The sequence below is a fragment of the Macaca mulatta genome, chromosome 9 (assembly GCF_049350105.2).
Source record: "Macaca mulatta isolate MMU2019108-1 chromosome 9, T2T-MMU8v2.0, whole genome shotgun sequence".
In the NCBI taxonomy this organism is placed as follows: Eukaryota; Metazoa; Chordata; class Mammalia; order Primates; family Cercopithecidae; genus Macaca; species Macaca mulatta.
In genome coordinates, this window is record NC_133414.1 from 115,031,370 (window position 1) to 115,058,572 (window position 27,203).

The following is a 27,203-nucleotide window of genomic DNA, read 5'->3' on the forward strand; positions in this document are numbered from 1 at the left end:
AGCTGAGATCCCGCCACTGCACTCCAGCCTGGACGACAGAGCCAGACTCCATCTCAAAAAAAAAAAAAAAAAAGAAATTTTAAGGGTTTATGAACGCCTATCCACATCCATTCCCATCTGGCCTTGAACTTTCTTTTTTTGGGACAGGGGCTCGCTCTGTCACCTAGGCTGGGGTACAGTGGCGTGATCTCGTCTCACTGCAACCTCTCCCTCACAGGTTCAAGCGATTCTCCTGCCTCAGCCTCCTGAGTAGCTGTGATTACAGGCGTGCGCCACCATGCCCAGCTAATTGTTTTTCTTTTTTTTTTTTTCATGATGGAGTCTCGCTCTGTTGCCCAGGCTAGAGTGCAGTGGTGCGATCTTGGCTCACTGCAACCTCCGCCTCTTCAGTTCAAGCGATTCTTCTGCCTCAGCCTCTAGAGTAGATGTGACTACAGGTGCCTGCCACCACACACGGCTAATTTTTATTTTTTTTTTAGTAGAGATGCGGTTTCACCAGGCCAGGCTGGTCTCGAACTCCTGACCTCGTGATCTGCCCACCTCAGCCTCCCAAAATGCTGGGATTACAGGCATGAGCCACCGTGCCTGGCCCTAATTTATATTTTTAGTAGAAACGGGGTTTCACCATGTTGGTCAGGTTGGTCTCAAACTCCTGACCTCAGGTGATCAACCTGTCTCAGCCTCCCAAAGTGCTGGGATTACAGGCGTGAACCACCATGCCTGGCCTGACCTAGAACTTTCAAATTTGCTATATGTCTTTTGGCTCTAAGCCCCTTGACCATAGGGGTCCCACCAAGGGACAGGATGGACCCAGGGAAGGCAGCCATGCCACCCCAGCAACACAATGAGATAAAATAAAAGTTTGGTGACCACTGATGTTGCCTCTGACAAATCTAGGCCAGAATGAGGAAAAAGTAAATCAAAAATAAAATTCTAAACCCCCAACCATCTGAATGGACCCCTCCTGTTGGCCAAAGGCATTCCAAAGTTAACCTGAAAAACTAGTTCAGGTCATGAAGGGAAAGAGAAGTTGGACATGCCTCATTATTCCCTCCTCCCTTTTGGAATTCAGACACTGCTGACCAGCATTATCTGAAGACTGATAGAACGGACTCTTTAAATCTGATAAGAAACATTTACAATCTATTCTCTCCAAAGCCTGCTACCTGGAGGCTTCATCTGCATGATAAAACCTTGGTCTCCACAACCTCTTATCATAACCTAGACACTCCCTTCTATTGATCCCAGGTCTCTGGATTATAACTCAACCAATTGCCAATCACAAAATCTTTGAATTTGCCTATGACCTGGAAGCCCCCACTTCCAGTTGTCCCACGTTTCTGGCCTGAACCAATGTACATATTATATGTATTGATCGATATCTTATATCTCTCTAAAATGTATAAAACCAAGTTATAGGGTGACCACTTTGGGCACATGTTTGCAGATCTCCTGAGGGCTGTGTCACAGGCCACTGGTCACTTATTTGGCTCAGAAAAAAACCTTTTCAAGTATTTTAGAGTTTGACTCTTTTTGTTGATAATATTTAACATCCTATAGTTATGACAGCCTAATCTGAATTTATACAGCTTAACTTCAATAACATACTAAAATTCTGCTCCTTTAAAACTTGTTCTCAACCGTTTTAGTTTTTTTTTTTTTAATTTTATTTTTATTTTTTATTTTAACAGAATTTTACTCTATCACCCAGGCTGGACTGCAGTGGCACAATCTTGGCTCACTGCAGCCTCCACTTCCTGGGTTCAAGTGATTCTCCTGCCCCAGCCTCACAAGTAGCTGGGATTACAGGTGCCAGCCACCATGCCTAGCTAATTTTTTGTATTTTTAGTAGAGGTGGGGTTTCACCATGTTGGCCAGCCTGGTCTCGAACTCCTGACATCAGATGATCCACCAGCTTTGGCCTCCCAAAGTACTGGGATTATAGGCATGAACTACCATGCCCAGGTCTTTCTAGTTCTTGATATCACAAAATTATGTCTTTATTCATTTTGTGCCCCCAAAACATAAAGTAGTAATTATTTTAAAGGCACTGGTCTCTTAAATCATGTGGAAAACAAAAAGTAGAGTTACAAACCATTGTTACAGTAATACTAACTTTGCCAGGCGTGGTGGCTCACGCCACCAGGTGATCCACCCACGTAGGTTGCCCAGCCTGGGGAACGAGAGTGCAACTCCATCTCAAAAAAACAAAAACAAATAAACAACAACAACAAAACAATACTAGCTTTTTTTTTTTTTTTTTTTTGAGACAGAGCTTCGCTCTTGTTGCCCAGGCTGGAGTGCAATGGCACGATCTTTGCTCACTGCAACCTCCGCCTCCTGGGTTCAAGCGGTTCTCCTGCCTCAGCCTCCCAAGTAGCTGGGATTACAGGTGTGCACCATCATGCCCGGCTAATTTTTGTATTTTTCGTAGAGATGGGGTTTTACCATGTTGGTCAGGCTGGTCTCGAACTCCTGACCTCAGGCAATCCACCTGCCTTGGCCTCCCAAAGTGCTGGGATTACAAGCATGAGCCACTGTGCCCAGTCAATCTCAGCACTTTCGGAAGCTGAGGCTGGCAGACCACTTGAGGTCAGGGGGTCAAGAGCAGGCTGGCCAACATGCTGAAACTGTGTCTCTACTAAAAATACAAAAATTAGCTGGGCATGGTGGCAAATGCCATAATCCCAGTTACTTGGGAAGCTGAGGCAGGAGGATCGTTTTGAGCCTGGGATGTGGAGGTTGGAGTGAGCCGTGATTGCAATACTGCACCCCAGCCTGGGCAACAGAGCAAGACCCTGCCTCAAAAAAAAAAAAAAAAAAAGCACAAAGCTTTTTGAGAAATCACTTTCAAAAACAGTACATTTGTAGTTGGGGAAGGTTAATTGAACCTAAAATATAAGAATCCTGGACCCCAAAATCTGGAGCCAGTATTACCAGCATGAATCTAACCCAAGCCCAGTATACAAGCCACCTAGAGCTGAAGAGTGATTTACTCTCTTTGCTTTATTAAATTATTCAGTACACTGCTGTTCTGACTCTTCTGTTGTTCGAAGAAGGTGATACTGTGGAAAGCAGAGAGATCTGGCTTTTGAGTATTCAATTCATTAAACATTTCAAAAATACGTCACTGATATTTTGACACTCCTGAGAGTTCATTGATAAGAAAACCTGCTGATGAGAATCAATATTTATTTTGAAAGGTTTTTATCATTCTAATTCTTCTAAAACCTGGTTTCCTAAATACTGGTTATAAAAGCTATCAGAAGGCCGGGCGCGGTGGCTCACGCTTACAATTCCAGCACTTTGGGAGGCCAAGGCGGGTGGATCACGAGGTCAGGAGATCGAGACCATTCTGGCTAACACGGTGAAACCCCATCTCTACTAAAAGTACAAAAAATTAGGTGGGTGTGGTGGCTGATGCCTGTAGTCCCAGCTACTCGGGAGACTGAGGCAGGAGAATGGCGTGAACCCAGGACGGGGAGCTTGCAGTGAGCCGAGATCACACCACTGCACTCCAGCGTGGGCAACAGAGTGAGACTCTGTCTCAAAAAAAAAAAAAAAAAAAAAAGCTATCAGAAGATAATGCTTACAAGTAAAGAGGGTCTTTCCTCGAGCTACAGCATTTTCAGTGTACTCTGGCTAATTTTTTTTGGTTTGTTTTTGAGACAGAGTCTTGCTCTGTCACCCAGGCTGAAGTGCAGTGGCACGATCTTGGCTCACTCCTCCGCCTCCTGGGTTCAAGCAATTCTCCTGCCTCAGCTTCCTGAGTAGCTGGGACTACAGGCACATGCCTCCACGCCCGGCTCATTTTTTGTATTTTAGTAGAGACGAGGTTCCACCATGTTGCCCAGGCCGGTCGCATACTCCTGAGCTCAGGCAGTCCGCCCGCCTCGACCTCCCAAAGTGCTGGGATGACAGGTGTGAGCCACTGTGCCCAGCCACTCTGGCTATTTTTTTTAAAAAAAGGAATTAAATGAGTTTGCTTCTGCAGACGACCATTTTCTTTCAGTGTAGCTGCCCTTGTTCTCTCTCCCAGTGTGCATGCAACGCATGTACAGGAGGTTCTTGACCTTAGATATAAATTGTAAAATTCCAAATATTTGAACTGGTTTATCCCAACATAAGGTCTCCTTTCTGCTTTAATTTATTTCAGCCTGCAGATGTGCCAGTGTCTTTAGGTCAGTTTCAAGTTTTTGAAATGGGAATAAGTGACACTGAAGGAAGATTTTAATAAATGAAACAGCTGTGTGACCTAGGAATATAACCTTGTGCTCTTAGGGAAGGACATTCTTATCTTTTTTTTTTAAACGGAAGACCTTTATGATAAACGCTGGAGTACAGACAGTACATGCAGGTGGCATGCAGGGTCTTGCATGTACTTAACGTCTTGAAAGTCCTTCTGCATTTTCTTTTCTTCATCTTCTTTTCAATCCTGATATGCAAAGTGTATTTTGCCATTAAAACAATTAACACTATTAAAACACTGCAGCATCTGGCTGGGCGCAGTCGCTCCAGCCTCTAATCCCGCACTTTGGGAGGCTGAGGCGGGTGGATTACTTGAGGTCAGGAGTTCAAGAGCAGCCTGTCCAACATGGTGAAACCCCCTCTCTACTAAAAATACAAAAATTAGCTGGGTGTGGTGGTAGGTGCCTGTAGTCTCAGCTTTTCGGGAGGCTGAGGCAGGAGGATCACTTGAACCTGGGAGGCAGAGGTTGCAGTGAGCCAAGATCATGCCACCGCACTCCAGCCTTGGCAATAAAGGGAGACTCCCTCTCAAAAAAAAAAAAAAAGAAACAACAACAACAAAACACTGCAGCATCTGAAATGATGCTAACAGGATTAGGGCGATGGACTGTCTTAGTAGTAATGGTAGTAAAAGCATTAACAATCATAGCAGTAATATAGAGGAATTAACTTTTATTGAATAGTTAATATGTTTAAGGCACCCTGTCATTTAGTCCTCACAATAACCCTTATTATCTTCATTTGACAGATGGAGAGACTGAGGCTCCGAAAGATTCATTTACAAATCCAAAGTCATATAGCTAGAAAGTGGCGAATTTGCACCCACATCTGATTCTGGAGCTGACACTCTAAGCCAGTGTGCTGCTCTGTCTCTCCATAGCTAAACTTTTCATAGACTCACAGGATGTTGGTGCAGGAAAGGACTGCTTATCTGGGCACCCCACCTTTCATTTCCTTCAAGTCTTGAGATCTTTTTGAACTAGAAGCATGCATTTAGAAGTGATATTGATATCACCATCTCCTGTTGGTAGATAGATCATTGAGTGGGAAGAAGAGGGTTCAAGCGATTCTCCTGCCTCAGCCTCCCTAGTAGCCGCCATGCCCAACTAATTTTTGTATTTTCAGTAGAGACAGGGTTTCACCACGTTGGCCAGGCTGGTCTCGAACTCCTGACCTCAGGTGATCTGCTGCCTTGCCCTCCCAGAGTGCTGGGATTACTCCCAGAGTACATGAGCCACCACACCAGGCCAGGGCAAACCCTTTCAAGCAGGAGTTCCAGTATACTGAGAGGTGGAAATGCAGTCGATGTGAAGTCCTAGCAGTAGCAACCAGCAGAGCTGGCCTTCTTCCAGGCTTGGAGATCCCCTGCCAGAAGCTCATCTCACCATATGCAGGCAGACCTCTTCATTTTGGAAAGGAAGACACTGAGGGACAGAGAGACCAAGCCCAGCAGGAAGTCAGTCACTTTAGTAAAGGGAATGGTCCACTAGTCTATCAGTTTCATGAATGTAGAGTCTGTGCCTGCCTTGTACAACCCTCTATTTGCAGAGACCAACAATAAGTAGTAGGACTGTAAATTTATGTTATAATGAATTCATTACCATTATTTAAAGTGGCATGTTCATGCTTTTTTTTTTTTTTTTTTTTTGAGATAGAGGCTAACTCTGTCACCTAGGTTGGAATGCAGTGGTGTGATCTCAGCTCACTGCAACCTCCACCTCCTAGGTTCGAGCGATTCTCTTGCCTGAGCCTCCTGAGTAGCTGAGAATACAGGCATGTGCCACCACACCCAGCAACTTTTTGTATTTTCAGTAGAGATGGGATTTTGCCGTATTGCCCAGGCTGGTCTCGAACTCCTGGCCTCAGGTGATCCACCTGCCTTGGCCTCCCAAAATGCTGGGATTACAGGCATAAGCCACTGTGCCCAGCCCCCATGCTCTTGATTTCCTATCTCTGTACCTGGCTTTTCTCTGACCCCACTGGTGCTATTGTTAGAAGTATCTCATTTGGAGGTGAAAGGAAGGAAAATAAATACAGCAGTCTTATCTTTTAAATAAATACAGCAGTCTTATCTCACTCTCCTCTGAGATCTGTCTGGCCATTGTTGGCAATTTCATCTGGGCATCAGCAATTGCTAGTGACAGCCCTACATCTGGGACTCACTTTCCTGTTTGGTATAAATGTTTCTGGAGATTAGAATAAGGGAAGAGAAGAAGTTTTAGCATTTCTGTATCTCAGTCCCAAAGAAGTTTAAAAGGCACATGCAAATGACAATCCCATAAAACAAAATCAACTGAGCAAAAATCAATGCTCTGCCCAATAGGGACCATCTTTAAGAAGCTTTAAGTGAAGTTTACCTTGAAAGTGGTAATAATTTCATTAGAAGCTTCAGGAAGCAAGTGCCTTTATGGCAGAATGACTGATGTTACTCCTAGGACCCCATGGAATTGTAAAATTTTATCTCTGTTCTGTGTAAGTCAACCTAAGTCAAACAGAAATATTAGTGTTTGGGTACATTAAAACATCTTTAACTTGTCCTTTCATTTTGGTTTGCCTTTTGACAGGATATAATCACAGATCCATTTAAGCTTGCAGAAGAGTCTGACAGTATGAAGTCCAGATGTGTCCCTGATGCTGCTGGAGGCTGCTGTGGCACAAAGAAAAGCTGCTAAATCTAGAGCCAACCAGGGGATCACAGTAGTGGGCAAGAGTGATTTGCATGTTTTTTAACCTGCTTTTCCACATAGCACAGACCATAAGAAACAACAAATGGGGCTGGACATGGTGGCTCATGCCTATAATCCCAGCACTTTGGGAGGCGGAGACAGGCAGATCACCTGAGGTCAGGAGTTTGATACCAGCCTGGCCAACATGGTAAAATCCTGTCTCTACTAAAAACACAAAAAAATTAGCTGGGCATGGTGGTGCACATCTATAGTCCCAGCTACTAAGGAGGCTGATGCAGGAGAATTGCTTGAACCCAGGAAGTGGAGGCTGCAGTGAGTCAACATTGTGCCACTATACTCCAGCCTGGGCAACAGAGCAAGACTCTGTCTCAAAAGAAAAAAAAAAGAAAAAAAAAACAACAAATGGCAGAGAGCCACCATATTCCAAATCACTGAAAAAAATAAATGAATTATTTTCACGAGGCATTGATTAAAGATTCACAGCAAATCATATGAAGACTTGTTAAGCAGACTTTTTTCTATTTCCTAATTCAAAGTTCTGGTGCCACGTAGTGGTCAGAAATGGAACAGAGAAGCTGTCTTAAGGCTTGTTTAAGAAGCAGGAAAGGCATCAGAAGAAGTAACAGTTGGCAGAGGGGCTCAGGAAAAATATCTTCCTTCTGATCTTTTGCATAGCACCCTTTGGACTTTTCATCATGTTTGCTTATTAAACAAAGCTCCTACTGCCATCATACTAATCATGCCAAAGATTGCCAAATCATGTTTGGTAGGAGAACTTTTGAGGTAGCTTTTAAGCAAATGCTTTTTTTTTTTTCTTTTTCCTTTTTTTGCAATAGAATTAAGAAAACAAATTAATCATAAACATCTTTGAATCAAGTATCTCAAGAAAACAAATGAATAATAAATATCTCACCCTAATGACTGATGACATAGTGATTATCTGTTATAAATTATCCTAACTGGATCAGGAATAGAGTTCGATTGTTTTTTAAAAAGAGAGCTAAGAGATGTAAAAATGACCAGGCATGGTGGTGTGTACCTGTAGTCCCAGCTACTGGGGAGGCTGAAGCAAGAGGATCGCTTGAGCCCAGGATTTCCAGGCTGCAGTGAGCTATGATCGCACCACTGCACTCCAGCTGGGTGACAGAGCAAGACCCTGTCTCTAAAAAACAAATAAATAGGCTGGGTGTGGTGGCTCACTCCTGTAATCCCAGCACTTTGGGAGGTCAAGGCGGGTGGATCACTTGAGGTCAGGAGTTTGAGACCAGCCTGACCAACATGGTGAGACCCCATCTCTACTAAAAATTCAAAACTTACTGGGTGTGGTGGCATGTGCCTGTAATCCCAGCTACTCCAGAGGCCAAGGCACGAGAATTGCTTGAACCTGGGAGGTGGAGGTTGTAGTGAGCCAAGATCGCGCCACCGCACTCCAGCCTGAGTGACAGAGTGAGACTCTGTCAAAGAAAGAGAGAGAGAGGAAGGGGAGGGGAGGGGAGGGGAGGGGAGGGGAGGGAAGAAAGAGATGTAAACATGGTAAGTTTTCTTTTTCTTTATAAGGTGTCCTGGTTAAACTTTTAGCAAAATGATAGATCTAGTTTTTCCATAGTTAAAGAATATTAAGAACATTAAAGAAAGGTTCAAGGATGGTAAATAACTTGAATTCCAGCTGTACTTGAAGACTTTATTGGAGGACACAGAGAGGTATAAGTCATGGTCATTATCATCAGGAGCTGGATAATTCAGTTTTTAAATAACAGCTTTCAGGCCGGGTGTGGTGGCTCACACCTGTAATCCCAGCACTTTGGGTGGCTGAAGTGGGTGGATTGCTTGAGCTCAGGAGTTCGAGACCAGCCTGGGCAACATGGTGAAACCCTGTCTCTACTAAAAATTCAAAAAATTAGTTCGGCGTGGTGGTGCGTGCCTGCAATCCCAGCTACTTGAGGCTGAGGCACGAGAATTGCTTGAATCCAGTGGGTGGATGTTGCAGTGACCTGAGATTGCGCCACTGCACTCCAGGCTGGGCAACAGGGCGAGACTCTGTCTCAAAAACAAAAAATAAAAATAAATAAACAAACAGCCTTCAACCAATCAAGGGTTTTGATGTCAAACAGTTGCCCTGGGCTCAGTACAAAAAGAACCAGGGGCATGGCATGGTCCAGGGGATTTTGAACTAGGGGTTTGAGAATTTTAAGGCATGTAAAACATTGGAATGGATGCCATAGGATAGACATCTGTTTTAAGAAAGCTGTTTAATATGGAGAAATTCTCAGATTTTTGAGTAGGTTCAGCTATAGAGCCTAACTTACTATTACAGACAGAGGAAAGAACTAGGTAGTATCTTTTTAAGTCCTATTCACCTCCATGATCTTGATTTTAAACATGCTTGCTTGGTTCTAGAGCGCCGTGTCTATCTAGTCATAACCTACTTTAATGTGAAAATGGTACATTACAGCATTAGCTACAATGGTACAGCTAGAATAAGCATACTTTGCTCTTCATGAGCACAAGATGGCCCTGCTTGGGGGGAACTGATTGAAGGGTGTTTTGTTGACTGGGTGTGGTGGTTCATGCCTATAATCCCAGCACTTTGGGAGGCTGAGGTGAGTGGATCACTTGAGGCCAGGAGTTCAAGACCAGCCTGGCTAATATGGCAAAACCCTGTCTCTACTAAAAATACAAAAATTAGTCAGGCATGGTGGCCAATGCCTATAATCTCAGCTACTTAGGTGGCTGAGGCACAAGACTCGCTTGAACCTGGGAAGTGGAGGTTGCAGTGAGCCGAGATCCCACCACTGCACTCCAACCTGGGTGGCAGAGCGAGACTCTGTCTCAGAAAAAAAAAAAAAGGGAGGTGTTTTGTTTATTTGGTTTATTAGGCTTTTTTGCATTTACAAGGAGAGGATATTAGCTTTTTACTTGTCATTCTGAACTCTCAGTTCCCCAAAAAGATGTTGAGTAATGGGATTGGGCTGGGCAACTTAGCAAGACCCCATCTCTAAAAAATAAAATTTTTATTTTTTATTTTTTTCAAGACGGAGTCTTGCTCTGTTGCCCAGGCTGTAGTGCAGTGGCATGATCTTGGCTCACTGCAACCTCGACCTCCCAGGTTCAAGTGATTCTCTTGCCTCAGTCTCCCGAGTAGCTGAGATTACAGGCGTGTGCCACCACACCCTGCTAATTTTTGTAATTTTAGTAGAGACGAGGTTTCACCATGTCAGCCAGGGTGGTCTCAAACTCCTGACCTCATGATCCACATGCCTTGGCCTCCCAAAGTTCTGGGATTACAGGTGTGAGCCACTGCGCCCAGCCTAAAAAATAAAAAAAATAAAATAAAAAAAAAAGAATCATGGAAGCCTGCAGAAACTTTTCAGCTTACCAACTCAGGGAGTCCCAGCAGTAGCCTCAACAGGCCCCCACCCCCACATCCAGTCATGCATAGCTGAAAAGGGCATGGCTTTGTGCCAAGACAGACCCAGAGCCTGCTCCTCCTATTTATTCTTGGCCTTTACTTGGATGGCTCCAGGGAAGCAGCTGAGGTAGTCACTCATTCTGCCATGTTAAGATGGGAATTATATTAAATGAGTCTGGCAAGGCATGGGAACTGTCTATCCTTTCTTTCATTCATTCGCTAAATAGTAATTATCTCCTGTGTACCAGGAACTGTTCTAGGCACTGTTTGCTAAAATGGAATATTATGAACCCCATGGACCAAGAGGACAAAAACTGCTGAGTGTATTTTTTAAACTTTGTTGGTACCTGTCCTGACTTCTGTGATTTGCCAATTTTCTTCAACCACGCACCACAGTTTGGGTCCAAACAAAGGTTCTTTTGTCTGAGAGTCAGTAGAGGGAGATCTCATTAGGGTAAAAATGAACTCTTTTTGAGGGTACAGTGAACTATGATCATGCTACTGCACTCCAGCCTGGGTGACAGAGCAAGACCTTGTCTCTCAAAAAAAAAAAAAAAAAAAAATTCTTTTGCAAATTAGAAGCTGGAATTATACAATCCTAACAATAACTTATGATGAGCTTTACTGTTTCATTCCAGTTTCTGTTCAGCTGCTGACCCTGCAATTCCTGAAAGCACAGCTCCCACTGAGGTTAACGCGAGTGTTATGTGAATGTAAGTTTTGTATTTAATTTCCTCCTGCTGAGTGAGCCTTGCTTGTCTTGGACTCACAATTGTAACAATTCCCTTCCGCAATGGGAACATGGTGGCCCCACCTTCCATGTGGCAGGGCCATGCTGCAGTGCAATGCTCCAGGTGAGGGGAAAGATCAATTTAGAACCAAAATATTCTGCCCTAATACTACTTCACTGCCTCATATAGTAACACAATGCCTCATAATACATTGTCCAGAAGCCAGAGAGAGTAAAAATGTAGACTGGCCAGTCAATGATGTTCTAAGTACAGTGTAATCCAGACCTGGGTCTGATAACTTTTTTTTTTTTTTTTAAATAAATGGGGTCTTGCTATCTTATCCAGGCCAGACTTGAACTTCTGGGCTCAAGTGATCCCCCCATCTCAGCTTCCCAGGTAACTGGGACTGCAGGTACATGCCAGTGAGCTCCTCATCTCTAACTTTTAAACTATGCCTAAAGCCACTAACTTTTTTCTCATTGGTGGAGTGAAAAGTGATGCAGGAGACAGCAAGTAAGTATTCTTTTAGATCTGGCTCTGCCACTGAACTAGTTATTTGGCCATAGGAACATCATTTGTCCACTTTGGGATTCACTTTCCCCATCTGTCAAGTGAAGGCACTGAACTTGGAAGACTCTCAAGTTCCCTTCCAGATGGAGAAACAGATTTATGGGTCTGGATTCTGTAGAGGTCATAGTGTTTTTTCCAATTTTTTACAATCAGTTGCCCACATTTATAAATCAGAAAATTCTGTATAAAATATGAATTTGGGCTGGGCACGATGGCTCACGCCTGTAATCCCAGCACTTTGGGAAGCCAAGGAGGGCAGATCAGGAGTTCAAAACCAGCCTGGCCAACATGGTGAAACCCTGTCTCTACTAAAGATATAAAAATTAGCCACGTTTGGTGCCTGTAGTCCCAGCTACTTGGGAGGCCGAGGCAGGAGAATCACTTGAACCTGGGAGGCGGAGGTTGCAGTGAGTTGAGATCACGCCACTGCACTCCCAGCCTGGGTGACAGAGTAAGACTCTGTCTCAAAATAATAATAATAATAAAAAATATATATTTCATATATATCATATATAATATATATTTCATATAGATATATATGATATATATTTCATATATATCATGTATATTTCATATATATGATATATATTTCATATATATCATGTATATTTCATATATATGATATATATTTCATATATATGATGTATATTTCATATGATATATCATATATATCACATATATATGAATTTGGGGCTTCTTGAAAAATCGAAAATGCTGGCAATAGCAGCCCTACATTTCTGCATAGTTGTGACGGGCATAGCTGAGTAATGGGTTCCCCTTCAGACAGGGCATGTCCCTTTAGACAGTTTGCCACCATCCCCACCTCAAGTCAACTTCACTCACCCCTGTAGGCCTTTGAGTTTGTGGTCCTTTTTTAAGGATTAGAACTAGTACAGTTTCATCAATGTTACAAGTGAGGTTTTTTCCCATCATAGCTCAGATGATGGAAGTCAGTGGCACTAACATATATTTAATTCATTACAAGCAGTAACCAAGAAGGGCACATGGAGCTTTGCAGGGATGCTCACAGGAGGACACCAGAGAGTGCTAGAGCTGCTTATGGTAATGTGACCTACAACTCAGAGCCTAATTGTGTCAGGTGAAGTGGCCTGGACAGCTTACTCTCTGTTCTCAGAGTTAACAAGCTCCCATCACATAACTTTCTTTGTGAATATTAAATGAGCCTACCCTGGAAAGCAAATGTCAAGTTGCCAGGGAGGAGAGGTTTGCACAGCAAGTGCAGAATGATTTGTGTGGCTTCTAGGCTTTGTAGTTAATCTTTTATTAACAGTCCTTATTTTCTTTTTAAAATTAACCTTATTATTCCTTTCAACTGGATCTAACTAAGGAAATGCTGCAAAGGAGGTATTTTTATTTTTGCTTTTAAATAATGTAGCAGGAACCCATGAAGCCAGCGCAACCCTTTAAAGATGGTGATTTCTCATGGTTATGAGGAAGATTCATTGGTTTGTGTGGGATAAAAACCAAATACCCCATGTTGTTTCTTTACTAAACTCCCTTATGCCTCCCTTACAATGCTGATTTTTCTAATTTTACAGAAAACTGAGGCTGAGTATATTCAAATGGTTTAAATGATGGGATCACTTTTTTTGTTTGTTTTTGAGACAGGGTCTTGCTCTGTCACTGAGGCTGGAGTTCAGTGGTGCGATCCCGGCTTACTGCAACCTCTGCCTCTTGGGCTCAAGCGATCCTCCCACCTCAACCTTCCGAGTAGCAGGGACTACAGGCATGCGCCACCATCACGGAGCTAATTTTTGTATTTTTTTGTGGAGATGGGGTCTTCCTATAGTGCACAGGCTGGTCTGGAACTCTTGGGCTCAAGTGATCCACCCGCCTTGGCCTCCCAAATATGGGGATTACAGGCATGAGCCACCGTGCCTGGCTGGGATCACATTCTAATAAATGTTCGAACAAAGGCCAGAACTTGTTCTGACTCCTATACCATTGTATTATATGGTTTGTCCTTGCTTTCCTTGCTTTTAAGAATATAGCAACTAAAAAGGGAAATAATTACTATAAAAGTAAGGATATTCCAGGGGTGCGGTGGCTCACACCTATAATCCCAGAACTTTGGGAGACTGAGGCAGGCAGATCACTTGAGGTTAGGAGTTCGAGACCAGCCTGTCCAACATGGTGAAACCCCATCTCTACTAAAAATACAAAAATTAGCTGGGCGTGGTGGTGTGCACCTGTAATTCCAGGTACTCAGGAGGCTGAAGTGGGAGAATTGTTTGAACCTGGGAGGTGGAGGTTGCAGTGAGTCAAGATTGCACCACCGCCCTCCAGCCTGGGCAACAGAGCAAGAATCTGTCTCAAAAAAAAAAAAAAAAAAGTAAGGCTAGTGGATACATCTGGAGTAGAGGGAGAGGGGTGTGGTCTAGTGGTCTAGAAGGGATATATAGGGGTTTTCTTGACTAGGGGGTGGTCACCTTTACCACGATAATTATCATGTGAACATAGTCTGCCTGGGGCTGTCCCAGTTTAAGCCTCAAACCAGGTTAAATTTTTTTTTTTTTGATACAGAGTCTTGCTCTGTCACCAAGGCTGGACTGCAGTGGCGCGACCTCGGCTCACTGCAACCTCTGCCTCCCGGATTCCAGCAATTCTGCCTCTGCCTCCCAAGTAACTGAGATTACAAGCGCCTGCCACCACACCTAGTTTTTTTTTTTTTTTTGAGAGGGAGTCTCGCTCTGTGGCCCAGACTGGGTTGCAGTGGCCGGATCTCAGCTCACTGCAAGCTCTGCCTCCCCAGGTTCACGCCATTCTCCTGCCTCAGCCTCCAGAGTAGCTGGGACTACAGGCGCCTGCCACCTCGCCCGGCTAGTTTTTTGTGTTTTTAGTAGAGACGGGGTTTCACTGGGTTAGCCAGGATGGTCTCGATCTCCTGACCTCGTGATCCGCCCGTCTCGGCCTCCCAAAGTGCTGGGATTACAGGCTTGAGCCACCGCGCCCGGCCAACACACCTAATTTTGATATTTTTAGTAGAGACATGGTTTTGCCATGCTGGCCAGACTGGTCTCGAACTCCTGACCTCAAGTAATCCACCTGCCTCGGCCTCCCAAAATGTTAGGATTATAGGCGTGAGCCACCATGCCCAGCCAGGTTAAATATTAATAGTAGCCTTTTTTTTTTTTTTTTTGTTTTGTTTTTTTTGAGACGGAGTCTCGCTCTGTCGCCCAAACTGGAGTGCAGTGGCCGGATCTCAGCTCACTGCAAGCTCCGCCTTTCAGGTTCACGCCATTCTCCTGCCTCAGCCTCCCAAGTAGCTGGGACTACAGGCACCCGCCACCTCGCCCGGCTAGTTTTTTGTATTTTTTAGTAGAGACGGGGTTTCACCAGGTTAGCCAGGATGGTTTCGATTTCCTGACCTTGTGATCCGCCCGTCTCGGCCTCCCAAAGTGCTGGGATTACAGGCTTGAGCCACCGCACCCGGCCAATAGTAGCCTTTTTTTAATTTTCTTTTTTTTTCTTTTTTTTTTTTTTGAGACGGAGTCTCGCTCTGTCGCCCGGGCTGGAGTGCAGTGGCGCGATCTCGGCTCACTGCAAGTTCCGCCTCCCGGGCTTACGCCATTCTCCTGCCTCATCCTCCCGAGTAGCTGGGACTACAGGCGCCCGCCACCTCACCCGGCTAGTTTTTTGTATTTTTTAGTAGAGACGGGGTTTCACCGTGTTCGCCAGGATGGTCTCGATCTCCTGACCTCGTGATCCGCCCGTCTCGGCCTCCCAAAGTGCTGGGATTACAGGCTTGAGCCACCGCGCCCGGCCCTTTGTTTTTATTTTCAAAGGGGTTCTGTTTTAGATCAATATATCAATATTACGTGGTCAGCTATTATACCGTACATTTATGTTTTATGCACTTTTATGTATTTATTGTATGTCAAAAATGTTTTGTTTTGTTTTTTTTTTTTTGAGACGGAGTTTCGCTCTGTCGCCCAGGCTGGAGTGCAGTGGCGCGATCTCGGCTCACTGCAAGCTCCGCCTCCCAGATTCGCGCCATTCTCCTGCCTCAGCCTCCCGAGTAGCTGGGACTACAGGCGCCGGCGACCTCGCCTGGCTAATTTTTTTGTGTTTTTTTAGTAGAGACGGGGTTTCACCGTGTTAGCCACGATGGTCTCGATTTCCTGACCTCGTGATCCACCCGTCTCGGCCTCCCAAAGTGCTGGGATTACAGGCTTGAGCCACCGCGCCCAGCCCAAAAATGTTTCTAAGTTAAAAAAAATTAGTATCAGAAAGTCTAGCCTATGATCAGGAGTCCAGGCCAACCTGGGAAACCATGCAAGAGACCACAGCAGCAGTATCACCAATCCAGGTGTGGACTTCCTGAACAGAGGCTGTGATGCCCCACCTTGGTTTTCTTTTCTTTTTTTGAGATTGAGTCTGGCTCTGTCGCCCAGGCTGGAGTGAAGTGGCACAATCTCGGCTCACTGCAACCTCCGCCTCCCGCGTTCAAGAGATTCTCCTGCCTCCCGAGTAGCTGGGACTACAGGCATGTGCTGTCACGCCCGGCTAATTTTTGTATTTTTAGTAGAGACGGTGTTTCACCATGTTGGCCAGGATGGTCTAGATCTCTTGACCTCATGATCCGCCGGCCTCGGCCTCCCAAAGTGCTGGGATTACAGGCATGAGCCACCACGCCCAGCCCCCACCTTGGTTTTCTTCTGGCTCCCGTGAGGTGAGGTAATTATCTTTGTTTCTTTGTCCTACATATGGCTGGAGAAGTGGCATAGCTCTTAGTTCTAATTGTGAAGGTCAGTCCAAGATAATATATGAGAAAGTGCATTGTAAACAGTTTAGGTTTTCTCTACTTTGAGTGGCAGGAGTTTCCTAAATTCCTAGATCGGCAGGACCTCAGCATCATTGCAGTGGTACCTGTCAGGTTAATCTTCCTGTAATACAGCCTTTCTATTTAAAAACTTTTTATTGTAACTCCTGGATACCTACAGAATGAAATCTAAAGTCCTAAACGTGGCATTCGACACACCACAAACTCACACCCAACCAACTTGCCAACACTATTCCTGCTGTTCCTCTTCATTGGCTATTGAACCACATTCAACCATGTGGTGTTCCAAAAATGCTGTTCCCTTTCCAACCTCACCTCACCTCACACTTTTCTCTCCAGTAGAATGCCTTCTTCTTTCTTTTTTTTTTTTTTTTTTTTTTGAGACGGAGTCTCGCTGTGTCTCCCAGGCTGGAGTGCAGTGGCGTGATCTCGGCTCACTGCAAGCTCCGCCTCCCGGGTTCACGCCATTCTCCCGCCTCAGCCTCCCAAGTAGCTGGGACTACAGGCGCCCGCCACCACGCCCTGCTAGTTATTTCTATTTTTAGTAGAGACGGGGTTTCACCATGTTAGCCAGGATAGTCTCGATCTCCTGACCTCGTGATCCACCCGCCTCGGCCTCCCAAAGTGCTGGGATTACAGGCTTGAGCCACCGCGCCCGGCCCTGGCTTCTTTCTTATCTTTCAATCTCTTTGGTGGGGATCGAATGTCCGTGTCCCCCCAAAATTCATACACTGAAGCTCACAAGGTGACTGTATTTGAAGATGGAACCTCTAAGGAAGTACTTAAGGTTAACATAGGTCATCAGGGTGGGGCCCTGATCCAGTCGCCTAGTGTCCTTATAGGAACAGACATCAGAGAGCTGGCTCTCTCCGTGCACATGCAGAGGAAAGTCCATGTGAGGACAAAGTGGCTGTCTGCAAGCCAGGAAGAGAGGCTTCCCTGGAAACTCACCCTGTTGGACCTTGATCTGGAACTTTTAGCCTCCAGAACAGTGAGAAAATAAATTTCCATTGTATAGGCCAACCCGTCTGTTATGGCTTTTTTTTTTTTTTTTTTCAGAGACAGAGTCTCACTCTGTCACCCAAGCTGGAATGCAGCAGCACAATCTCGGCTCACTGCAATCTCTGCCTCCTGGATTCTAGCAATTCTCCTGCCTCAGCCTCCTGAGTAGCTGGGACTACAGGCGCCTATCACCACGCCCAGCTAATTTTTTGTATTTTAGTAGAGACTGGGTTTCACTGTGTTGCCCAGTCTGGTCACAAACTCCTGAGCTCAGGCAATCCACCTGCCTCGGCCTCCCAAAGTGCTAGGATTACAGGTGTGAGCCACCGTGCCTGGCCCTGTTATCAGGCTGAGTGTCAACTTGATTGAAGGATGCAAAGTATTGATCCTGGGTGTGTCTGTGAGGGTGTTGCCAAAGGAGATTAACATTTGAGTCGGTGGACTGGGGAAGGCAGACACACCCTTAATCTGGTGGTCACAATCTAATCAGTTGCCAGAGAATATAAAGCAGGCAGAAAAACGTGAAAAGGTGAGACTGGCCTAGCCTCCCAGCCTACCTCTTTCTCCTGTGCTAGATGCTTCCTGCCCTCCAACACTGGACTCCAAGTTCTTCAATTTGGAGACTCAGATTGGCTCTCCTCGCTTCTCAAGCTTGCAGACAGCCTATTGTGGGACCTTGTGACTGTGTAAGTTAATACTTAATAAACTCCTTTATATATATATAAAGCCTATATATAGCCTATATATATATATAAAGTCTCCATGTATAACCTTTATATATAAAAATATATACAGGATATATATATATATATATATATATATATATATATATATATATATATATAAGTTCTGTTCCTCTGGGAACCCTGACTGATACACTGTCTATGGTATTTTGTTATGGCACCTGGCACTGCGAGCACACTAAGACACCCTTTTTGGAATAGCTCTGACATGGCATATACCTAAAACTTCTATTCGTCGAAGTTCTTCCACTTTATTTTACTTCTTTTTAAGACATTTGATGTTCTATCTTGTATTATGTAGTTATTTATGTACACATTTGCTAACTTCCTTGCTAGTAAGTTTTTGGGGTAACCCCTGATTCCATATTGCAGCTCTGCAATGCCTAGTACATGGTTTGGAAGTTATTAAATATACAATATATATTAGTTGATAAATTTATAAATAAAAGAGGGGAAAAATAAATGAGGTGAGAAAACACAAACTTTTTATTTAAAATTTAAAGAGGACATAGAAAATTGAGGCAATGTATTAATAAATGGGAACAAATAAGTTAAATCTTCAGTTTAGTGATATTTAAAATAAATAGGTTCCTGCCAGCAGAGGTGTTAAAATGTAAAAAAGTTTCAGAGGAACTAAAAATAGGGGTGGTTTGGTTTTTTTTTTTTTTTTTTGCCGACTGACATGTTGTTTTGTCTTTGCATGGGGGGATTTGACTTATTGGAGTCGAATTTTAGCCCAACTTCAGAGGCTGTGGAGAAAAGACCACGGGAATGAGCTCAGCTGGTGGGAAAAGCTGATATTTTATGACTAGAGTCATAAATGGAAGCTCTGGTGTCAGCGCCATGCAGGTCTGAGTCTTATGGGAGGACTCAGAATTGGACATTCAGGACCTATTTGTTTTCCTGACATCTTATTCCTAATTACCATCCTCCTGTCAGAGTCTTCTTTATTTCCCACCTGTTTCTCACTCCCCAAGTGTAGTTTTAAATTAGTCTTTTGAATAGGTAATATTCATATGGTTCAACATTTTAAAACTATGGAAGTGAACTGTTTCCCTAAATGCATGACCTGGGTTGAGTGTTTTAGTCATAGTGATAAAGATAACCAAGCTCAGAGCCTTGCTTACACCCTTGTCCACAGCTGAGCTGGAGGCTGGAAGAACCAGGCATAAAGAGCATTCTAGAAGATTCTAGAAAATCCCATAGTGGCAGGGCTTGGCAGTCAGAGAGCAGGGGTGCTGGGGTAGGGCAAACAGTGGACTTTTAGCAGCAGAACTGTTCTCTGAGTAGCCCAGAAGGGTCAAGGGAGCAGTGGAGAAAGGGAGGGGGTGACAGCTCAGAGCACAGAAGACCTCCCATGTGGGCACCTGACAGCCCCATTCCCAGGAACAGCGGCACCCAAGGACCATGGGTGGCTCTTCTCAAAGAAGGATGCTTTTCCCACAACTCCATCGAAAAGCCACATTTTTCTCTTCTTCTACCTAGTAACAACGTTCAGAAAATATTTAGAAAAAGGAGGAAAACGGGAAAGCACTAAATAAGAGGCCTGAAAACTCCTCTTGAGATGGTAAATGGTGTTGCAGATTTTATTTTACTTTTTTTTTTTTTTTTTTTTACTGTTGTGAAAAATCTTAGCTAAAAGAGTTCTATGTATTTGAGCAAGTGGATAGTGTTGCTTCAGAGAAATCCCTCTCAGGATGAACAGATTTGATACAGATTTGACTCTGTGGAAAGTGTGGTTAACTCCAGCATTTTCCTAGTTCCTGTTTTTCCTCAGATCTTGTGGGGTTGTTTGTTTCAGATAGAGTCTCACTGTCACCCAGGCTGGAGTGCAGTGGTGCCATCTCGGCTCACTGCAATCTCCGCCTCCCAAGTTCAAGTGATTCTCCTGCCTCAGCCTCCTGAGTAGCTGGGATTACAGGCGCCTACCATCACACCTGGGTAATTTTAGTATTTTTAGTAGAGATGGGTTTTCACCATGTTGGCCAGACTGTTCTTGAACTCCTGACCTCTGGTGATCTGCCTGCCTCAGCTTCGCAAAGTGCTGGGATTACAGGTGTGAACCATCATGCCTAACCTTTTTTTTTTTTTTTTGAGATAGGGTCTCACTCTGTCACCCAGGCTGGAGTGCAGCGGCACGATCATGGCTCACTGTAGCCTTGAACACCTGGGCTCAAGTGATCCTCCCACTTCAGCCTCCTGAGTAGTTGGGACTACAGAAACATGCCACCATGCCCAGCTGATATTTTATTTTTGGTAGACAGCGTCTTACTATGTTGCCCAGGCTGGTCTTGAACTCCTGGGCTCAAGTTATCCTCCTGCCTCGGCCTCCTAAAGTCGTGGGATTACAGGCATGAGCCACCATGGCCAGCCAAGATCTTGTGTTTTGGTGTGATTAAAATGTCGTTGTTGGAGCCTGATGCATTAGCTTGTGCCTATAGCTTCAGCTACTCAGGAGGCTGAGGAAGGAAGATTGCTTGAGTTTGAGCCCAAGAGTTTGAGGCTGCAGTGAGCTATGATTGTGCCACTGCACTCCAGCCTGGGCAACAGAGTGAGACCCTGTTCCCTAAAAAGAAAAAAGAAATGATACCGTTGAAGCAATAAATACGAATACTTTGTATAAGTAGGCAATTTTTGGAAAAAATAAAAGCTTCTCTATAAAATCAGCTTTATGTTGAGCAACAAAATGTGTAGAATGACATTTAGTGTTTTACTTGCCATCTTTAAGAAAATCAAACTCACCAAACTTTAAAAGACTTTTAGGTCTGGACGCAATGCCTTCCAAATCCCTGAACCTGGAGACTTGGGAGCTTATCTTTTTTTTTTTTGTTTTTTTTTTGTTTTTTTTTGTTTTTTGAGACGGAGTCTCGTTCTGTCGCCCAGGCTGGAGTGCAGTGGCGCGATCTCGGCTCACTGCAAGCTCCGCCTCCTGGGTTTACGCTATTCTCCTGCCTCAGCCTTCTGAGTAGCTGGGACTACAGGCGCCCGCCACCGCGCCCGGCTTTTTTTTTTTTTTTGTATTTTTAGTAGAGACGGGGTTTCACCGTGGTCTCGATCTCCTGACCTTGTGATCCGCCCGCCTTGGCCTCCCAAAGTGCTGGGATTACAGGCGTGAGCCACCGCGCCCAGCCAGGGAGCTTATCTTTTGCAGGTGAGAAAATTGAAGTCACCCTTCCCTTTTAGTATCTAGTGAAGGATTCTGGAAAGTTAGGGAAGGTATGTGGTTCTGGCTTTATCTAAATGACTTGCCCAAGGTCAGACCGTCAGAACTTAAATAGGATTGGGCAGCAGCAGTAGCAACCATTTAGCAATCTTGGGCCTTTTGTCCCCCTTTATGGAGGTGAAATATCATAATTCAAGAGTCTCATTTTTGTTTTTCTTCCAGATTTCAGAAGAGATCCCTAGAGGCAGGTGTTGACTGTGCCCTCCATTTAAACAAATAGACGAGCTGGGAAGCCCCTGGAAGTCACCATAAGCCTGCTCTATAGCAGGTCCTCGCTAAAGAGAGGGTAACAGCTGGGCACGGTGGCTCACACCTGTAATCCCAGCACTTTGGGAAGCTGAGGCAGGTGGATCACCTGAGGTTAGGAGTTCGAGACCAGCCTGCCCAACATGGCAAAACTCTGTCTCTACTAAAAATACAAAAAATTAGCCAGGTGTGGTGGCGAGTGCCTGTAATCCCAGCTACTTGGGAGGCTGAGGCAGGAGAATTGCTTGAACCTGGGAGGCAGAGGTTGCAGTGAGCCGAGATCATGCCACTGCACCGCACTCTAGCCTGGGCGACAAGAGCGAAACTCTGTCTCAAAAAAAAAAAAAAAAAAAAAAAAAAAAAAAAAGAGAGAGAGAGAGAGAAACTCCTGAAGCCAAAAAGCCTTCAAACTTGAAGGAAGATCCCTCTTGCTAAGGAACAATTACTTGGCTTAGGCATCTAGATTGTTCTGTGTGTCTTGAGTATACATGAAGAGTATAACCCCCACCAACCACCCAGGATCATTCAGCAACCCTTCGTGTGAATTTGAGATTTGTTTTTTTTTTTAAATATTGTAAGTTGTCTGGGTGTCCTTTCTGACCTTTTTCTTCTATGAAGTCCTGAATTTCTAACTTGCTTCGAAATTGCTGAATGTCACATTTTCCTGTTGTAGCTTTCTCTGAAATGCACAGGAGATGTCTGTAGGGTTGGCAAGCTCCTCCTCCCCACACTTCACTCCTATTCCACACGTGTACTTTCAGCATTTGAGAGCCTGTCTTCTCTCTTAGCTCCCTTAAAAACATTTGTAATATTTCCACTTTTTATGAAGTTAAAATGGTTTCATTTTCAATCCACTAAGTTAGAAGGATCATGTCTGTCCTTAACCTTTGCCAAATATTCTTAAATAATTTTTTTTTCCTTCGAAACTTCCATAATGCCATTCATATAAATGCATGCCAAGCCTGTAGGTGGTTTTCTTCATCTGAACTTACTTTTCAAATATAGCAGTATGAGACTTGGGGTAGGGGAAGCAGCATCATAAATGGAAGGGCTGGAAACTAGATTCAGGGCATTGTTTAAAATAATCAGAATAAATACTTTCACTTATTTAACCTTCTACATATATTGTTTTGAATATCTATCATTGGCTGGGCATGGTGGCTCATACATGTAATCCCAGCACTTTGGGAGGCCAAGGAAGGAGGATCTCTTGAGGCAAGAAGTTTGAGACCAGCCTGGAAACATGGCAAAACCCTGTCTCTACTAAAAATTAAAAGAAAATTAGGCAGATGTGGTGGCGTGTGCTGGTAGTCCTAGCTACTTGGGAGGCTGAGCCCAGGAAGTGGAGACTGCAGTGAGCCATGACTGTGCCACTGTACTCCAGCCTGGATGACAGAGTGAGACCTTGTTTTTTGTTTTTTTGAAAAGAATAAAGAATATCTAGGGCCAGGCATGGTGGCTCACGCCTGTAATCCCAGCACTTTGGGAGGCCCAAGTGGGTGGATCACCTGAGGCCAGGAGTTTGAGACCAGCCTAGCCAATATAGAGTGAAACCCCATCTCTACCGAAAATACAAAAATTAGCTGGGCATAGTGGTGCATGCCTGTAGTCCTAGCTACTAGGGAAGCTGAGGCAGGAGAGAATCCCTTGAACCTAGGAGGCGGAGGTTGCAGTTAACTGAGATCGTGCCACTGCACTCCAGCCTGGGTGACAGAGTGAGACTGTCTCTCAAAAAAAAAAAAAAATATATATATATAAATATAATACATATGTATATGACATATCTATATCTATATATCTACTATTCTAGGCCCTTGTGATACAGCAGTGAACAAACAGACACACTTTCTGCCCTCAGGGAGCTTAAGTTCTAGTGGAAGGAGACAGATAACAAACCAAATCAATAATTTACATAGTGTATTAGAAAGCGATCTTTGCTTTGAAGAAAAATAAAGTAGATGCGGCATAGAGGGAGTGTTTTCCACAAGTTTAAAATCAGATGGCTTTTGAGCAAAGCACTAAAGGAGGTGAAAAAGGGTATGCTGACATCTTAAGCCCAGGAAACAAACAGCAAGTGCAAAGTCTCGCAGGGGAAAATCCCTGGAGTGATGGAGAAACAGCTTGGAGAGAAATTAATTTGGCTTATTATCTGTCTCCTTCCACTAGGAGAACAGCAGGTGATGAGGTCCGAGAAGTAACGAGAGGTAGCAGACCTTTGAGCCTACTAGGATGAGATGGGAAGCCAGTGGAGGCGTTTCAGCCAAGAGAGATACAGAATCTCATGGACAAGATCACTTGCTGCTGGGTTAAGAAGGGAAAGGAGCAGGTGTCGAAGAGGGAAGATCAGTTAGGAGGCCACTGCAATCATTCCAGAAATTACTCATACCAGAAATTAATCAGAGACGTTTGACGCATTTATAAAAGCGGCGGGGGGGGGGGGCCGGAATGTGCTTGTAGAATACAAAAGAGGTAGAGAAACATTAAACATTTTTAATGTTTTAAGTTTCAAGGAAAAGATCAATTTGACAGCTACTTTGCTACCTCGTCACCTCCAGGTGACGCTGGGAGTACTGGGGAGCTAGGTTTCCAGAACTTTTTGCTCTTGAGTGACCTATGACCCTAGCAGAGTTTGGCCAGTGTGATTAAGAATGAGCCTCTGCGGGTCTGCTTAGGATAGGATGCTTGCCGCCCTCCCATTTCCTTAACTTGCCTGGGTTCCTGTTGGGAATACAGATTCGGGGCCCTTCCCACTCTGTAAATATGGAAAAGGGTCTAGGAAGTATATACTTTTAGTAATAATATGTAGGGGTTCTATGACTAGCAAATTTGGGGAACTGTCCCTCTGACCGCGCCATCCGTAACTTTCTGTACACCTTTCGGGGTATGCCGCGGACCTGGAAAGCGTTGCAGGGCGCCCCTGCGGCCCGCAGGTGGCGCCATGTGATCGCGAGCCGCAGAGAGCGCGTACCCTAGGAGTCTTGAGGCGCGAGGACTGCTGGTCGGCAGCTGTGCCGGGGCCACCGACGCCGCTTACCCCAGCGGAGCGCCGCGCACGTAGAGTTGGGGACAGCGGCCGGTGCCCCGGCTTTTTAGGCTGTGTGCATCCCAAGCCGCCTCTAGTTGGCTTCTCGGGCCCCCGGGGCAGGAGGGCGCTGCGGCTTTCTGCCCACGAACTGACAACTGCAGAGCCAGCAAGCCAGTGCATCGGGAACCTGCCGCCTTGCGCCGCAGGGCTTTAGTCCAAGCCCGGCCGGTCCAGGCTCCCGGATCTACTACAGGGTCCCCCGGGGAGCGCGGGCCCCGGGGACGGCTCCTTCCCATTGGCAGCAGGACGGAGGCCACGCCCCTTTCCTACAACTCTCATCTTTGACTGGCTCTCGAGTCCCAGCTGGCCACGCCCCCTCCCCTCGCACATACACAAGAGTCACGCGCCTTTCAGTTGGAAACTTGGCGTGCAGAGGGGGACGGTGGCTCTCATCGCCCCACCCATTTACCTTGCCATTGGTTCGCGGAACGGCACACGGTCACGCCCCCATTCCAGCCCCCTGGCTGGGAGGGCGGGCGCCCGCTTGTGATTGGCCAGTGGGCCTGCCTCTCGCGGGAGCAGCCGGCGCTCCTCTCCCTCCCTCTGTCCCCTCCCGCGAGCCTCGGGGTTCCTCAGCTGGCCGAGGTCGAGTCAGTGTCAGTCAGGGAGGCGAACTGCTGAGCACTGGCCGCGGACGCTCAGTTGCAGTCTCGCCCAGGGGCAGGTACCTGCGCTCGCGCCGCCGGGTGGAAAGGATGAAGCCGCAGCTGGAGCAGCCACCCTATGATTGGCTGTGGCGCTTGTGAACCCAAAGTAAAGATGGCGGGCGGGCAGGCAGCCGCCGCACTGCCCACTTGGAAGATGGCGGCGCGCCGCAGCCTCAGCGCCCGCGGCCGGGGGGTCCTGCAGGCGGCTGCGGGGCGGCTGCTGCCGCTGCTCCTGCTGAGCTGCTGCTGCGGCGCGGGCGGCTGCGCAGCGGTGGGCGAGAACGAGGAGACGGTGATCATCGGGCTGCGGCTGGAGGACACGAACGACGTGTCGTTCATGGAAGGGGGGGCGCTGCGGGTGAGCGAACGGACCCGGGTCAAGCTGCGGGTGTACGGGCAGAACATCAACAACGAGACGTGGTCCCGCATCGCCTTCACCGAACACGAGCGGCGGCGCCACAGCCCGGGGGAGCGCGGGCTGGGGGGCCCCGCGCCGCCGGAGCCGGACAGCGGCCCCCAGCGCTGCGGCATCCGCACCTCAGACATCATCATCTTGCCCCACATCATTCTCAACCGCCGCACCTCGGGCATCATCGAGATCGAGATCAAACCGCTACGCAAGATGGAGAAGAGCAAGTCCTATTACCTGTGCACGTCGCTCTCCACGCCCGCCCTGGGTGCCGGCGGCTCGGGATCCGCGGGTGGCACCGTCGGGGGCAAGGGCGGCTCGGGGGTGGCCGGGCTCCCGCCACCCCCGTGGGCCGAGACCACCTGGATTTACCACGACGGCGAGGACACCAAGATGATCGTAGGCGAAGAGAAGAAATTCCTGCTGCCCTTCTGGCTGCAGGTGATCTTCATTTCGCTGCTGCTGTGCCTGTCGGGCATGTTCAGTGGCCTCAACCTGGGGCTCATGGCCCTGGACCCGATGGAGCTGCGCATCGTGCAGAACTGCGGCACGGAGAAGGAGAAGAATTACGCCAAGCGCATCGAGCCGGTGCGCAGGCAAGGCAACTACCTGCTGTGCTCACTGCTGCTGGGCAACGTGCTGGTCAACACCACGCTCACCATCCTGCTCGACGACATCGCCGGCTCGGGCCTCGTGGCCGTGGTGGTCTCCACCATCGGCATCGTCATCTTCGGGGAGATAGTGCCCCAGGCCATCTGCTCCCGCCACGGCCTGGCTGTGGGGGCCAACACCATCTTCCTCACCAAGTTTTTCATGATGATGACCTTCCCCGCTTCCTACCCGGTCAGCAAGCTGCTGGACTGCGTCCTAGGCCAGGAGATAGGCACCGTCTATAACCGGGAAAAACTGCTGGAGATGCTCCGGGTCACCGACCCCTACAACGACCTCGTTAAGGAGGAACTGAACATCATCCAAGGGGCGCTGGAGCTCCGCACCAAGACGGTGGAGGACGTGATGACCCCACTCCGGGACTGCTTCATGATCACTGGCGAAGCCATCCTGGATTTCAACACCATGTCTGAGATCATGGAGAGCGGCTACACCCGCATTCCAGTGTTTGAAGGGGAGCGCTCCAATATCGTGGACCTGCTGTTCGTCAAAGACTTGGCCTTCGTGGATCCAGATGACTGTACTCCCCTGAAAACCATCACCAAATTTTATAACCACCCCTTGCACTTTGTTTTCAATGACACCAAGTTGGACGCTATGCTGGAAGAATTTAAGAAAGGTGGGAAATTTTGGTCTCTTTCATTGGCTTGCTCTTTCTCTCTCCATCCTCTTCCCTACTTGAGCCCTCTACCCTCAGACCAACCCCCCAAGGCGAGTTGACCGGGATTTC

The 27,203-nt window shown here is 46.3% G+C and overlaps 2 protein-coding genes and 1 long non-coding RNA gene across 13 annotated transcripts in view; 2 read left to right on the forward strand and 1 right to left on the reverse strand.

Moving 5' to 3' along the window:
• AS3MT (arsenite methyltransferase) overlaps positions 1–7,853 on the forward strand; it is a 30,283-nt gene extending 22,430 nt beyond the window's left edge. For all 3 annotated transcript variants that reach the window (XR_013398354.1, XM_077947446.1, XM_001113391.5), the window contains one exon: positions 6,813–7,853. Coding sequence is in view for 2 of the 3 variants with exons in the window: in XM_077947446.1 (XP_077803572.1) it covers positions 6,813–6,920 (108 nt within the window). In the remaining variant the exon portion in view is untranslated. The remainder of the gene's footprint in view (positions 1–6,812) is intronic.
• On the reverse strand, positions 4,904–25,326 carry LOC144331323 (uncharacterized). The gene is made up of 3 exons (XR_013398375.1): positions 25,158–25,326; positions 6,606–6,730; positions 4,904–5,672 (listed from the first exon to the last, which is right to left on the reverse strand). It is a non-coding gene; the product is annotated as an uncharacterized LOC144331323 (long non-coding RNA).
• CNNM2 (cyclin and CBS domain divalent metal cation transport mediator 2) overlaps positions 25,304–27,203 on the forward strand; it is a 166,880-nt gene continuing 164,980 nt past the window's right edge. For all 9 annotated transcript variants that reach the window (XR_013398353.1, XR_013398352.1, XR_013398351.1 and 6 more), the window contains exon 1: positions 25,304–27,092. Coding sequence is in view for 5 of the 9 variants with exons in the window: in XM_002808512.4 (XP_002808558.3) it covers positions 25,472–27,092 (1,621 nt within the window). In the remaining 4 variants the exon portion in view is untranslated. The remainder of the gene's footprint in view (positions 27,093–27,203) is intronic.